General features: G+C 47.9%; 1 protein-coding gene across 1 annotated transcript in view; it reads right to left on the bottom strand.

Moving 5' to 3' along the window:
• Positions 1 to 16810, bottom strand: part of dnah9 (dynein, axonemal, heavy chain 9) — a 241431-nt gene that overhangs the window by 15890 nt on the left and 208731 nt on the right. The window contains exon 66 of the mRNA XM_052102818.1: positions 11062 to 11232. Coding sequence (XP_051958778.1) covers positions 11062 to 11232 — 171 coding nt within the window. The remainder of the gene's footprint in view (positions 1 to 11061; positions 11233 to 16810) is intronic.

Here is a 16810-nt window from a genome sequence, read left to right as displayed (position 1 = left end):
GTAGATCTATTTGTCTGTGTCAGTTACATGAGCAGTTTAATACAAAACGGTCATTGCTTACAAATCCTAATCTCTTAACTAAAAAAGGTCAACTGTCAAAACGCATTCAAGCACACTTACATATCTAATCTTTTAAATGTCAAAGGCTCCCCAAACCAGACAACTGCTGGGAAATTAGCTCACCGTAACCTCTTCAGACATGAGGGGGCTCCCAGTGTGTCTCAGGACATGACAATGTGATTATCCTGACCCTTTCCATAAAGATCCAGAGTCCCTTACTATACAGAGAGCACTTTCACTCTTTTCTGTGTTTGATGATGTTAAATGTTACATTGTTCTCTAAGCTTAAATTTAAGTCAGGTGCAGACGTGGTCCTCTTCAGCTGGGTTAAGTTTGGATCAAAGTGAAGTCCATAGGGCCAAACCAGATAAATACTGACCTGAGACAAAACTTCCCAGTATACTATTTTTCCACTTAAGCCATACAGGCTTTCCAAATGGCCTAAATGAAAAAAAAAAAACACTGAAATAAACAAAACGTGCAACAAATCTACAATTTGTAGTACTTAGATGTTCTTTTATCGATAATCAATGTAATGATTCCAGGAATAAATCTGAGGAGAAGTGTGCAGACTGATGGACAATGGACCCTTTTCACAGACTATGATGACGAGTTTCCACCTCATTTAGCAGTGTAATTTAATATTGTGTTCGAATCCACCTTAGTTGAGTACGAGTCAAGTCTGGGTCTTTAAACAATTGAGTCTGAATTAAGTCAGAATCCAAAAGGGTCCGAGTCGGACTCAAGACTGAATCCATAACAGGCAGAGTCCGAGTCTGAACTAAAATTGTAACAGTAAATTCAACATCAATATTTTAAGCTTATTTTAAACTTCACAATTAAGAAAAACAGTTAATATAAATGTAACAAAAACAAATTTTATGATTAGTATCCTGCTGAACAGACTTCAAAGTGGTTTCAGAATGAAAGCATATGCTTTAGGAGTATGAAGACAGTCAAAACTGTCCTTCCCCTTCTGTCGCTCTCTCTACGTTGTGTCAGAGAAGCGACACTAGGGGTCTCTCTTGAGCGCCGATATTCACCTCTGAACTTATGAAAAAAGGCCAATGAGAGTTGGCAACCAGTATTTGCATGTCCCGCCCCCTGACATACGGGTATTTAAGCGGCGCAAATACGTGAGTTCATTCAGAAAATTTCTTCGGAGCCGATGGTCGTGTCTGCAACTGCTGCATATTACACACCGAGTTCCTGTCATCCCTCTGCTGCATAACTGTTGGATTCCACAGCGCACAACAGCGGCTTTCTCCTGTTTGCACGGCTGTGCATTCCTGCCCCTAGGCATCGACAGTGCAGATTTAAAAACTCTCACAAGTTTTTTCCCTAAAAGAGTGATTTTATTTAAAAGAGTAATTTCCTCTAAAAGAGCAAAACACAGCGGCGTTGAACGTCCTTTTAAGGACGCTACTTTATAAAGATGCCCTTCCGACCCTGTGTTGTTTCTGGATGGGGTAGAGTGCTCTCCGCTTCCGACGGCCACAGGCGCTGTCTCGTGTGTCTGGGTAGCGATCACACTGAGGCTGCGTTTGTGGATGGTTCATGTTCTCACTGCGAGAACATGACCATGACAACGTTGCGGTCGCGGCTTGCTTACAACCGTGAGCAAGCCACTCCAGCCGCCCCCCGTATTGCTCCTTCTTCCCACGGGATTGAGGATGATGCGGCTGGCGATGGAGGCGATTTGGGGATGGCTGCGGGTGCAGCTCCACCGGGTACGCCCACTTGGACCATCCGCGCCCCAGCACGCTCGTTGATTCCCGTCCGTGCTCGAGGTGGCGGCGACTCGCCTCACAGCCAGTCAGCCGACCCTCTTGCGATGGAAGCCGATGAGCTCGCCGCGACATCGGAGGGCGCGGCATCTGATGCAGAGGACTCCCCTGGGCTGACGCCTTCGGGCTTGCACGCCCAGGCTGAGGCTGACGCACAGATGTCCGACATGCTTTCCCGGGCAGCCAACAGCGTGGGCTTGGATTGGAACCCTCCATCCTCCCCACAGCCATCACGGCTGGATGACTGGTTCCTGGGGTCTGCGCGCCGCTCACAGCCTCGCCCCCCCCGGTTCTGTTTTTCCCATTAGTGCATGACAAGCTGACGTCTTCGTGGAGAGCACCCCTCTCCACTCGTCACACCGCCACAGGCTCGTCCGCCCTCGCCACCCTCCGAGGTCGCCCCGTATTCCCATCCCGGACCTGTAGAGCAACCTCCTCGCTGAGAGCGAAGGCCTACAGCGCCACCGGACGTGCCGCTTCCACCCTGCATGCCATGGCTCTCCTGCAGGTCCACCAAGCCAAGGCACTTCGCAACATGCACGGGGGTGGCCCTGATCCCGACACACTGCAGGAACTGCGCTCAGCGACCGACCTCGCCCTGAGAGCGACGAAGGTCTCAGCGCAAGCGCTCGGGCAGGCGATGGCCACGCTAGTGGTCCAGGAACGTCAACTGTGGCTGAACATGGTCGAGATGCGTGAAGCCGACAAGACTCGCTTCCTCAACGCCCCTGTCTCCCAGTTCGGCCTCTTCAGCGACACCGTCGAGGACTTTGCCCAGCAGTTCTCCACGGTAAAGAAGCAGATGGAGGCCATCTCTCACATCATACCTCGCCGCAAGCCTGCCGGGCATCCTCCCGCGGCCAGAAGACAAGCTCCTGCTCCGCCTCAACCCGGGCCCAGCTCTCAGCCCCAGCGTCGAGCAAACCACGGGAAGCGCACGCCCCCTGTCTCACGGACCCCCTCGAGGACCCGGAAGGCTCCCAGGCGCTCCTGAGACAACGCACCCAGAGTCCAAGATGTTAGCTCCGGAGGTGGTAAGACCGCTCCGTCCCCCGGTGGAGGGCCGGGAGGAGAATCCTTTGTTTTTTCATTTGCCGCACCCCTTAACAGGGGCTGCGGTACCCAAATTCTCAATAAAAGAGCTATTTCCTTTGTCTCTGGGGCATATGGCCTGCAAATGCCATTCTCACGGCACTCTGCTTTCAGGCCTCAACAGTCCCGGCTCCATGGACGTGGTGTCCCCGCCTTCAGCCCCACGACTGTTCCCCGGCCGGCCGGTTCAGACGAGTCCAGAGGACGCCAGCATCAAACCTCCTCCTCAGTCACGAACCCGCCCCCTGCCGGGTGTGCGGAGCAAGGTAAGTGCTTTGAGTTTATTCTCAGCACCAGAGCCTCGGGATGCCACGTTGCCTCCCAACACCACGTTACCTGTTCCGCACCGCTGCGAAGCCCCGCCGGGTATGTCCAAAAACCCGTCCCTTTGGTGCCCCTAGCACGCAGTTTAGAGGCGTGGCTTTCACTGCCCAACCCGTCACGCTGGCTGCACCGGACCATTCGACTCGGTTACGCAATTCAGTTTGCCAGGTCTCCGCCCCCCTTCGTGGGCGTACATTTTTCCGCAGTACATGGCCAACATGCCCATTCCCTGCGCGAAGAAATCGCCTCCCTTCTATTAAAGGACGCGATAGAGCCTGTCCCTCCAACCGAAACCAAGAAGGGTTTCTACAGCTCTTACTTTGTTGTACCCAAGAAAGGCGGCGGCTTACGACCGATCTTGGACCTGCGAGTTTTCAGTCGGACCTTGTCCAAACTCCCGCTCAAAATGCTCACCCAGAAACAAATTCTATCTGGCGTCCGGCATCTAGATTGGTTCGCAGTGGTAGACCTGAAGGACGCCAGTACTTCCACGCCTCAATTTGCCCTCGACATCGACCCTTCCTACGGTTCGCGTTCGACGGTCAGGCGTATCAGTACAAAGTCCTCCCCTTTGGCCTGTCTCTGTCCCTCGCGTCTTCACGAAAGTCGCAGAGGCAGCTCTTGCCCCGCTCCGAGTAGCCGGCATACGCATACTCAATTACCTCGATGACTGGCTCATACTGTCTCACTCTCGAGAGTTACTATGCGCACACAGAGACCAGGTGCTCAGGCACCTCAGCCGCTTGGGGCTTCAGGTCAACTGGGAAAAGAGCAAGCTCTCCCCGTCCAGAGCATCTCTTTTCTCGGTCTGGAGTTAGACTCAGTCTCAATGACAGCACGTCTCTCCAACGAGCGTGCTCAGTCAGTGCTGAAATGCCTCGCTTCCTTCAAGCCAGGTGCCGTGGTCCCGCTAAAACGCTTCCAACAGCTCCTGGGGCATATGGCATCCTCCGCGGCGGCGCCGCTGGGGTTGATGCATATGAGACCACTTCAGCACTGGCTCCGACTCGAAGTCCTGAGACGAGCATGGCGCCACGGCACGCACAACGTAAAGTTACCTCTGCCTGCCGCCAGACCTTCAAACCCTGGGCAGACCTTTGCTTTCTAAGGGCTGGAGTACCCTTGCAGCAGGTGTCCCGACGCGTTCTGGTCACGACCGACGCCTCCAAATTGGGTTGGGGCGCCGTGTGCAATGGGCGCGCAGCCGCAGGCCAGTGGAACCGAGGCCCGCTGCGCTGGCACATCAACTGCCTAGAGCTGCTGGCTGTTTTTCTGGCCCTGCAGAAGTTTCCTCCGTTAATTCGGCACAAACACGTCCTAGTCAGGACAGACAGCACCACGGTCGTAGCCTACATAAACCGCCAAGGCGGAGTACGCTCCCTCCACATGTCACAGCTCGCCCGTCGTCTCCTCCTATGGAGTCAGCAGCGACTGGAGTCACTGCGCACCACTCACATCCCCGGCAACCTCAATGTGATGGCGGACGCGCTGTCAAGACAATGCTTGCCCGGCGGAGAGTGGAGACTCCACCCCCAGTCGGTCCAGCTGATTTGGGACCGGTTCGGCAAGGCCCAGGTAGACCTGTTTGCCTCCCAAGAAACCTCCCACTGCCCGCTCTGGTATGCCCGGACAGAGGCTCCCTCGGGCAGATGCGCTGGCACACAGCTGGCCCACGGGCTGCGCAAGCACGCATTTCCCCAGTGAGCCTTCTTGCACAGGTGCTATGCAAGGTCAGGGAGGATGAGGAGCAAGTCACTCTGGTAGCCCCCTACTGGCCTACCCGGACTTGGTTTTCGGACCTCACACTCCTCACGACAGCCCCTCCCTGGCGAATTCCCCTGAGGAAGGACCTTCTTTCTCAGGGACGGGGCATGCTCTGGTACCCGCACCCAGACCTCTGGAATCTCCACGTCTGGCCCCTGGACGGGATGCAGAATATCTAGCCGGTCTACCATCTGCCGTCGTAGATATAATCAATCAAGCCAGAGCCCCCTCTACCAGGCATCTTTACGCCCTAAAGTGGCGTCTGTTCGCGGACTGGTGTTCTTCCCGAGCCGAAGACCCGCAGAAGTGCGCAGTTAGGTCAGTGCTCATGTTTCTTCAGGAGAGGCTGGAGAGGAGGCTGTCCCCTCCACCCTCAAGGTGTATGTCGCCGCTATCGCGGCCCACCACAACACGGTAGACAGAAAGTCTCTTGGTAAGCACGACTTAATCGCCAGGTTCCTAAAAGGTGCCCGGAGGATAGCTCCTCCCGCCTAACCTGTTCCCTCCTGGGATCTCTCGGTCGTCCCTACAGGACTCCAGAGATCCCCTTCGAGCCGCTTGTCTCAGCTGGACTCAGGGCCCTCTCTCTCAAGACCGCCCTGCTGATCGCGCTCACTTCCATCAAGAGGGTCGGGGACCTGCATGCGTTCTCTGTTAGCGACGCTTGCCTGGAGTTCGGTCCGGCAGACACGTTCGTGATCCTAAGACCGCGACCGGGCTATGTGCCCAAGGTTCCTACCACACCCTTCAGGGATCAGGTAGTGAACCTGCAAGCGCTGCCCCGGGAGGAGGCAGATCCAGCCCTTTCACTGCTGTGTCCAGTACATGCCTTACTTATCTACCTGGACCGCACACAGAGCACTAGATGCTCTGAGCAGCTCTTCGTCTGCTTTGGGGGACAGCAGAAAGGGAATGCTGTCTCCAAGCAGAGACTCGCCCACTGGGTTGTCGACGCCATTTCCCTGGCTTATCACACCCAGGCCGTGCCCCCCTACGTTGCGGGTCCGAACCCACTCCACCAGGAGTGTTGCATCCTCATGGGCACTGGCTAGGGGCACTGCCCTAGCAGACATTTGTAGAGCAGCGGGCTGGGCAACACCGAACACTTTCGCGAGATTCTACAATCTCCGAGTTGAGTCAGTATCGTCCCGTGTTCTCTCAGGTACCGAGCCCGTGAACTCGGTGGCACGCCCACGATCTGACCGGGTGAATCGCTTGCATCTAGCGCCCTTCCCCCCTAACCAGGGGAAACAGTGCGCCTTCATTCCCAGGAGATCTCAGGTTTGGGACACTGGTTGATTCCTCCCTAGCCCTCGTGGGTCGCAGTTCATCGGAGGAACTCGCCGACCCAAGCCACTGCGGGTACCGCAAGCTACCCTGCACTGGTATAGGTGCTCCACAGGTAAGGCCTCCTTCGGACTCCCTCTGTGTGTAACGCCACGGTTCTGTCCCCTCTGGCGAGTGGACTCCCGTAATTCCCTTAGGCAGTCACGGCTGCCTCGGTTGCCGTGCTGTATGTTCCCCCCTCTATAGGCTGGATCCACCACCGCACCGACTTTTCCACATAGGCCCTAAGTCAGGCCTCTGATGGTTTTGCCACTTAAACTTGCCTCCCCTCTCGGGTAGGCATGGCCTCCGCAGGGTCTTCTCCGCCCTGAATAAGGGCCTGTTTGCTCTATGCGAGAAACATAGAGAGAAAAGGAGGCCCGGCCAGGCTTGGCCCGTTCCCAGGTTGGCGGCCAGCACCTTGTTCCCCCCTCCAGGGTAACGATAAGGAATCCTGATGGCCTAAATGGGGCATTGGGGAAGGGTACTTGCAGCCTGATACAGTTGGTCGTCCTGCACGTAAGAATACCTGCTCGCTCCTGTATCAGCAGTTCACGTACACGGCTCAGCGCGTGGCGCTTTTATAAGTGGACCCCTAGTGTCGCTTCTCTGACACAACGTGGAGAGAGCGACAGAAGGGGAACGTCTAGGTTACGTATGTAACTTCCGTTCCCTGATGGAGGGAACGAGACGTTGTGTCTCCCCTGCCACGTCGCTGAGCTGAGCCACTGTTGTGGCCGGACCATTTCCGGCTCCTCAGAAAAATCCTGAATGAACTCCCGTATTTGCGCCGCTTAAATACCCGTATGTCCGGGGGCGGGACATGCAAATACTGGTTGCCAACTCTCATTGGCCTTTTTTCATAGTTCAGAGGTGAATATCGGCGCTCAAGAGAGACCCCTAGTGTCGCTTCTCTGACACAATGTCTCGTTCCCTCCATCAGGGAACGGAGGTTACATACATAACCTAGACGTTCAACACAATTCTTATTGCGTTCTGTTGACATTTCAATTATTTGTTGCTTTTTCCCCTCCACTCAAACATACGCATAAGAAAGTGAAAGCTGTGTTAGTCATTACAACCAAGGTTATTATGTTTTCAATTTTAATTTAGTTTTTATTTCTTCTTCATTTTCAATTTGCCAATTACATTTAATGTAGTTTTATTTCAAATGATCCCTGTCTAAAGAAATAATAGTCTATACTGAGATTTCTTTCTGAATCTTAATTCTCTATCTGCCGTCTGATTTGACATACAAATGAGTCAACAGAGTAGTAATTAGCACTCACTGAGAAGTTACATCTCATGATTTTACTGCAAATGCTACATCCAAAAACACTGGAAAAGCCCACTGAGCATGCTGCTCATGTACCTAAATCCCTGATGTGTCCGTGTGCATCTCGCAGTAGCTGCCGCAGAAAAAAATTTAATATATATATTTGCTTAAGCGGCAGCCGCATTCAGTCTGAAATCTTTAAATACCAACCAAATAAAATTTCATTGAGCTCTTCTTTAATCACAAAAACTTAGAGAATAATAACTTTGAGTCATAAATGTAACAGTATTGTCCTTCAAAATTGTCAGAGATCTAGGCCAAAAAAAGTTACCTGGTGGTTTACAATAAAATAAAAATAAAATAAACATTTAAAATAAAAACGTCAAAACTAATTTCATCTGGTAACATGAAGTTTAGCTTCATAGTCAAACTTTTATGACATCGAAAAATACATTTATTTTATAGTCTATAATTAAATTATAAACACAACATTTCACTGCCCAAAATATCCTAATATTTTATTGTGGATGGTTGAATGTTGTGAATGGTGGACAAATATGTAAAAGAATATATTAAGCAGCTCGTCAATGCTTTGAAAATAGTCAATCAATAATAAAAAGGCGCTGTTTATCCATTTTGTGTTGCTGTCTGCTTTAGCAATAACGCTTTTCCCCTCGACTATATAAAAAGGTACACAGTTAATTAATCAAGCTATTATAGACCAGTTCAAGCTGACAACTCTTCATGGACCACAAGAGACTACAGAAGCCTACATACATTATGCATATAAAGACTTAATATCCAATATTTATATTCTTTTTATTTTATTTCGATATGCTGTTTTTAGTTAACTGTGAGAGATTAGATGTGGGTGACTTAACTCAGTGAAGTTCTTGATTTGAAGTTTTTAACCACGATGAAACCGCAATGCGAGCACCGTCTTGGTTGTACAAACGCCACACACAATTTTACCAGTTGTCAGGTCACGTGTCATGTGAAACTGCCTTTTTTAGTTTCTATTACATTGGAAACATACCCGTCTTTATGTTTTTGTCGTGCCAGCCACCTCGGTAGTTGATGTTATACAGTCTCTGTAGTAACATTCAACCATATTGGTTGACTGATGAGCGTGACTGTGCACGTACATATGTGTGTGTGCGTGTGTTAGCTTAAACACAGTGAAACAACTCTGGCTACATCTATGACTTCAGGGGCTAATACAGCTGCATGCAGACAGAGATGTGTTAATTTCTTTTTTGTTATTTTTTTTTTTCATTGCATCACAAATGTCATGGACTCGGCTGGACCCAAAGGCTCAAGTCTGAGTCAAGTCCGAGTAAAAATGCATCCGAGTCCATTAAAGTGAACTCGTGACTCGGACTCGAGTCTGAGTCCAAACTCGAGTACCCCAATTCTAGTGTAAATTTAGCAAACTTTTTTATATTTTCTTTTTTTATATAGAGCAAATAACATGATGCCATAACTTGTTACATTACCCCAACATTAATAATAACAATAAGTTACCACTGCTGCAGTAGGGTATCTAATACAGTTGCTAAGCGAGTACATTTGACACAGCTCTCTATTTTTTTCCTCTCTTGAAAAGTTGTGGAAACATAACAGTGGAATTTTGCTTTTGCTGTTGGAGCAAATGGGAACACAAAAATTATATTTCCTGTAGAGTTTATTTGCTGTGGAATTTACCCTGCTAGAGTTTACTTCAACATTCCAAACCCGAAAATGTTTAAAAGGGTCCATCAAATGTGTGAAGAAAACCCATAAAAAAAAACCTTACATTTAAGGAGGAACAGTAGCAACTACCTAGCAACTTCCCAGAACATCATAGTAATTGGGATTATTGGTTTATAGTGGATTATAGTTTTTCTCATCTGTCTCCTCAAGATAACTAGCATATTAGGGGCCATTGTCTCCGTTAGTATTATTATTATTATTCTGGCTTGGAGTCTATTGACCGTACATAGTGAAATGATGCAATCTGGCACACTGATGAATGTGGGCATGAATAGCACCATACCAAATTTGGGGTCTCTAGGACAAACTCTATAGTGCCACCAACATGTCAAAATGCACTTTTCTTTTGTGAGTATCTTTTGAACCGTTTGTCCAAGAAACAAAATATTTTTTACATTTATTTACACTCCTCGTGATGATTCCAGTGGACTTAAATTAAAACTCTGCCACATTACAATGGCCACCATCTCGGATTATGACATTTACAGTATAAACTTTTCAAATCCTTAAAACTTGATCTGATTTGCCCAAACAATGGCTCAAAATAATCTACAGGCTGAGCTGCACAGAACTGACCAGAAACCATTTTGATTTGTGCTACTGTTCAGAAATGATGCCAATGCAAATTTAACGTGGTTGACATAAAACAGGAAGTGATTTTAGCTATGCTTTGAATCTTTTGAATAACTTTTGAATCGTTTGTCCAGTTTGTCCGAGTTTCATGTCTTTGGATTTCTTGGGTCATGAGGATTTCAATTATTATATTTTTCCAACATCCACTCTATAACTGCCATTTTAAATTTTATTATGTATATTTTAAAGGTTTTCTCCATTTTCGAAATAACTTCGTATCATGTCCTGATGGTATCTAAGCAGTTCCAGTTTGGGAAAGAGCAGTTTTAAAATATGTACACTTGTTGATCCTGGGTCTTCATATTGTGCTTACTACAATGCAGACTGTACTTTCTGCTTCAATTAAATAATAATAATAAAAAAATAAGCTGTGACTTTTTTCTGAGAAAGAGTTGTATACTCTCAACCTAGAATGTCTCTTTGACATCAGTCAGACTTGTTGATTGTGTGGCAGAGTGGTTAGAGCTCTGGGGATCAGTTCAGGACTGGGTGAACTCCGGTTCGATGCTCACTTCAGCTGTTTAAATGTTGTGGCACTGTTTTGCCAGAGCTCTTTGCATCGTGCTTAGGGAATTGATTTAGGGCTATATTGTTGTATTCTTCATCTTTTGTAAGTCACTTTGGATAAAAGCATCTGCCAAATGAATAAATGTAAATACAATTGTTTAATTTTCTAGAAACCACTCAGAACACCCTATTAACCTTCCAGCAATGTTCTAGCAACCAACAAGAACACCCTTGCAACCACAAAGCAATGCACTAACAACCCCTAAGCAACTGCATAGAAATGCCTGGCAACCAGCCAATCCACACTATCATTATGTTGAGTGCAAGTTTTGCATGGGCATCTAGTTCATTCAATTATCATACTTATCATATTGTGATGTTACATTGTACTGTGCCCCAGATGTGAATGTTTCTCACCTTACAAACCTTACCAACTATTTTGGCTATGTCTGTTCAAATACTTTAACAGTTGAATGTGAATATCTCTAGTATCTATGCTGTGCCTTTGTGGGTGTAAATGTAATCAGTGGGCATAAAAACCTTATCATCACGTGAGCTGCCTGTGCCCTCTCCAGAGCCTCCATCTCTGGGCTGCATCTCCAGCACGGTGCGGAAGAGCTTCTCTGATGTCTGTGTGAGGAAGCCGATTTCTGCATTCGGATGTAGGCCGTACAAGTATGGCGATTCAGCAGGAAGAGTATCGTCTATGTACTGAAACAGATCCAGGGAGAAATAAGTAAGGTCCTGTGGCCATAATAATGTGGGTAAATGTGATACCTTCATTTATTACACAGGTCTCTGGAATACTTGACTCTGATTGGTCAATGGCTCCATCTAGCAGTTTTGATATTTCTGAGTAACAACCGCATATCTGGTTTTAAGACAAATAAGACCAGTTATACGGGTATTGCAAGTCATCTTTCCTACTTCTCGGATCACTTTGCGATCTCTACAAGTAAGCTAATAAAACAAATAAGTAGTCTTGTAATAATCTGGAAAATGAGCAGTAAGACAGTCATTTACACAAAAAAAACACCAACAGAACTCAAACCAGAGGTAGAATTTCAGCTGTTTAACAATTTATTTCTTCTCACATAATAACAAAATTTCAACGCAAATCAATATTTCATGTCAGTTTATTTATTTGGTTAGTAGCTGTGTGTAGCTAATGCACAGTCAGCTGGTTGTTATCACAAAATAAACCCCTTCAGGGTGATATAAGACCTGATCTTCCTGTCAGGGTTTATATTGTGGTAACATCCAGCTGACTGTACATTATCCCTTACGTAAAACCTCTGTGGTGCCATTTTGAATCAGCTTGTATTATCTATACTGAATATCTTTAGACTTACAGGGCATCCATACAGAACTACAAATAAAACAAACTGTAGTGAAATTATTAGTCTGGGACACATTAAAACAGATGAGCACTGTCTTCACTGGAAATCCATTGCTGAGAGACAGACAGAAAGACTGTTCTGTCTTTGCCTCGGGACTGCTGCAGGCATTTTGACTACTCACAATACATTTACACACAAACAACCACACACACTCACTCAGAAACACAAATGCAAACAAGAATGGCAAAAAAAGTAATGATGAAATCTAGCGTGTAGTTTTCCGGTGTAAGTACCAGGTTATTTCCCATTCTGCAAGACCCAGTAGGCCAGATAGTGTATGGGATGACAGAAAATGAAGCTAATTAATTAGTAGTGTTTTAATCTGGGCTGTTGATACATGCATAAGATGGAGGAGAGCCACACAATCTTGTAATTGAAGTAGCATGTCAATCATATAAAATGTCAAGAAGCACAAACTTTAAATCGATTACGTTCAATAAATCATAATTATTTCCAGCTGTCTTAATGTTAATTGTGTTTAGTGTCTATTGTGCATTTTAAATGTATTGTCTAAAATGTATAGTATATAGTATATCAGGACTATTTAACTCCACTCAACTGTCCTGTAAAGTTTGTGGCATCCCTAAACTCACCTGCCTAAATGGTAAGTAATCCTGAGGACCTGAATACGCATGCTAACATGCATCTGAGTTGCATCTGGGGTGGAGGAAAACTCTGTGGAACGATGGCCCTTCTAGAACAGAACTGAAAAGCGCAATTTTTTTCAGCTTTCTTTTCTGTACGGTGGTTCCAAGGGTAACGCCTCGGGTTACTTAACTGTAACCCCTGTTCCCCGATGAAAGCGGAACGAGATGCTGCACTGATTTAGTGCTTTGGGAACCAGAGCTGTGAATATGTGTGCAACACGTCAATGAAATTGCCTACAATTTATAGCCTCTGCTGGTGACATCAATTGGATGCACCTGTAGCAAGGCAATAAATAGATGTGTCACAGATGCATCGTCAGGTATTTTGTCTGAAGAGCAGTCCTGGGGCATCCCAGTGTGGCAATGAAGCGCAGCATCTCGTTCCGCTTTTATCAGGGAACAGGGGTTACAGTTAAGTAACCCGAGACGTTCCCTGTCAAAAAGCTACACTTTGATGCTGCGCTGATTTAGCGCTTTGGGAACGAGAATACCCACGCCGCCGCACTGTGGATGTCCGGACACCTTACGGCTGTGAAGTTGTGCTCACAAGAGCGTGAGAGGTCTCAGACATGAGCTTGTGAAGTTGACTCAAGGACATAAAAGCCCAGAGTGGCATGAACATCCAAACTATAAAATCTTATGAATGTGTGGGGAGAGGACCAGCCTGCTGCATTACAAACATGTTGCAGAAGGACACCTGTAGCCAAGGCTTTAGAGGAGGCAAACCCTCTGGTGATCCCTACTGCCGAAGCTTGACCGCGTGCCTCGTAGGCCAGGACAATAGCATCCCTCACCCAATGCGACACTGACTGCTTGTTGGCGGCCCCCCTTGTTGCGGCCCCCATGGCAAATGGATAGTTGCCATGACTTACGCCACTGGCTAGTGTGGTGGACATAAGTCTGAAGGGCGTTGTAAACGGCGGGGAGCAGAAGGCTTCTAAAGTGACCGGATGTACAGTCAAAAAGGAACCTTAGGCAGGTAGTCAGGATGAGGGTGCAATATTGCTTTTAGCCATTGGGCAAAATCTAAGCAGGCTGGCAAGACAGACAGAGCCTGCAGATCCCCAATTCTTTTTAGAGAAGTAATTGCCATAAGAAAAACCATCTTGAGAGTCAGAAGTTTATCAGACAATGACTCTAGAGGTTCAAAGGGGTCTCAACCAGACCCTCAAGGACTATTACTAAGTCCCATGAGGGGATCCTGGTCCTAGCAGGAGGTCTAAGTCGCATGGCTCCACGAACGAAGTGAGCGAGCAGTGGATGTCTCCCCAACGGCACCCTGTCAATCAAGGCATGGCAAGCCGATAGAATGACCACGTAAACCCTGAGAGTGGTGTGGCATGTGCCCGCTGACAATTTTTCCTTCAGAAAGTCCAGAACTGAAGCAATCTGGCTGTTAACTGGATCTGCATTATGTGCACCATCTTTCAAAGATACCCCATTTATTGGCATAACTTCTTGTAGAGGGAGCCCTAGCACTTAGAATGGTCTCAATGACTTCAGGTGAAAGCCCAGTGTCCCTCAGTGAGTACCATTCAGGGGCCAAAAAATTAAGGTTCCACAGCTCGGGCCGGGGATGAAATATTGTCCCCTGCACCTGAGACAGGAGGTCCCTCCTGTCCAGAATCACCCAAGGCGAGCCGTTGAGGAGAGACATTATCTCTGAGAACCATACCCTGTTTGGCCAGCGCGGCGCTATCAGTAAGAGACAGGACCCTTGCTGGCGAACTCTGGCCAAGACTTCCGGGAGCAGAGAAACCGAGGGAAAACGCATAAAAGCGCATTCTGGGCCATGTCTGTTCAGCTGGCGTGAACGTAGACCTCCTTGAAGGTTTATGAGACTACCGCTGTGTTGTCCACCCGCACCAAGACATGGCAGCCTCTGTAGGAAGTATTTCAGGGCCATAAATACAGCCATCAACTCGAGACAGTTAATGTGACAATCGAGCTGATGACCCTCCCAATCCCCTTGAGCTGGATGACCAGTTAAGACTGCTACCCAGCCTGTCAGGGAGGTGTCTGTCGTTAGCAACTTGCGACGGCAAGACACACATAGAGTGGGACCCAAAGTAAGGAACCGAGGTCTGAACCACATAGAAAGGTTACGAAGCGCGCTGCGCATAACCCTTATTAACCCTAGGGGATTGGCCCTTGGATGAAATCCCCTGGCTTTGAGCCACAACTGAAAAGGTCTCATGTGCAGAAGGCCCAAAGGGATCACCGAGGACGCAGATGCCATGAGACCTAGTATTCGTTGATACTGACGAACAGTGCAACCTTGGCCTAGCCTGACTTTCCTCTTCGAGTGGGAGACAATTGTGCCCGCATCGTGATCGAATTCCATACAATTCCCTGAGTGGGAGAGAGAACGCTCTATTTGACATTGAGTCTCAGACCCAAAGAAAACAGATGAGCTAAGATGATATCCCTGTGCTGAACTGCCAGTTCTTTAGACTGTGCTAGTATCAGCCAGTCATCTATGTAATTCAGAATGCGGATGCCCCGGAGTTGTAAAGGAGCCAGTGCTGCATCCATGCATTTCGTTAATATGCGGGTGGTAGGGCTAGGCCGAATGGAAGAACCCGATATTGGAAGGCTTCACCCCCGAAAGCGAACCTCAGGAACTTCCTGTGTTGTGGCAGAATTTTTATATAAGTATGCATCCATGAGATCGATCGTGACCAACCAATCGTGATGTTGGATATGGGACACGACTGTCTTGTTAGTTAGCATCTTGAACTTGAACTGGGTGGCCGATAGACCCTCCCCCTGAGTGCGGTGAGGAAGGAATTGCCCGAAGGCTTCCTCGTGACTTTTTGCCTCCTGGAACCTGGTGATAACTATATTCATAGCGTCACCAAGTAAGCCAGAAGGCGAAACCGGGGCATCGAGAAGGAAAGTTTTGTCCTTGTCTCTGATGCCCGATATGTTGTGTCTCTCCGTGCTGACTAAAGCAGACATAGACTGGTCAGTGCTGCGGGCCGTCTGCTTGGTCATGCGGAGAGACAGATCTGTGGCTCGACGAAGCTCAGACAAAGCCTCTTCGTCGACCGTGGTGCCCGCACTCATGTCCTTCATCAGCTCAGCCTAATATGCCTGTAACACTGCCATAGTGTGCAGGGCAGCACCAGCCTGACCTGCTGCCTGATAAGCCTTACCCACAAGTGTGGAGGTGGTCCTGCATGGCTTTGTGGGGAGAGTTGGTCTTTTTAGCGATGATGCCGAGCCAGGCGAGAGATAACCCGCCAGTGTCTCTTCTACCGGCAGCATCACAGAATACCCCCGAGCCTCAGCACCCACGATAGTCGAATATGTCAACGTTGAGGGCATGAACACACGGGAAGTATAAGGATTCCTCCATGAAAGAGAACGCTCGTTATGGAGGTCATAGAAGAAAGGAAGGGACTGATATAGCGTTCCCATCCTTTTTTTTTTTTAAGCATTTCATTTTTTATTTATTTATAAATCTGTCTTCTAGTTTGAAGCGTTTGGGGGGGGGTCTCTTGTTCGTGTGGCAAGTCTAACTTTAGTTTGGCCACAGCCCGAGTAACCACCTAAGCCACTTTATTATTGTGCATGGAATGTTCAGAGGTTCAGCGTCCCCCTTGTGAACCGAAGAGGCGCCGAAGTGCACTTCAGGCTTACGAGAAGGACCAGCTGGATCTGGGGAGAGAGTGAGCGATAGGGACGGACCCCTCTCTTGCTTCTCAGCCAGATCCATGAAAGAGCCCCACGATGAAAGAGTGGGTGCTGGCTCTTGGAAGTAAGCGAGAGGAGCACGAAGCATTTTGAGTGTAAACAGATCGCAATGCTCGCACCCGCCACGCCCCAACGCAAGAGCAGCATGCTCTTCCCCCAAACACACAAAGCAAAACTGGTGTGTGTCCGTTTCAGCCATAGAGCGTAAACACGGGAACACACACTGCTTGCTTTGCTTCACACTCATTCTTGGAAAGGAGAAAAGGTTTTCTGCGCACTGCCTAACAAATTCTAACTCCTAACAGAGGACAGAAAGTTCTGACAGCTTGAGAAGCACAACACACACAGAGTGATCTGAAGACAAAAGATCTGACGATGCACCTGTGACGCATCTATTTATAACCCTGCTACAGGTGCATCCAATAAATGTCACAAGCAGAGGCTATAAATTCTAGTCAATTTCATTGATGTGTTGCACACATATTTACAGCTGGTCGCACCTAAAACTGTTCCCAAAGTCCTAAATCAGCACAGCATCAAAGT

The sequence above is a fragment of the Xyrauchen texanus genome, chromosome 33 (genome assembly GCF_025860055.1).
Source record: "Xyrauchen texanus isolate HMW12.3.18 chromosome 33, RBS_HiC_50CHRs, whole genome shotgun sequence".
NCBI classification, from domain to species: Eukaryota; Metazoa; Chordata; class Actinopteri; order Cypriniformes; family Catostomidae; genus Xyrauchen; species Xyrauchen texanus.
This window is presented reverse-complemented; position numbering and strand designations above follow the sequence as displayed.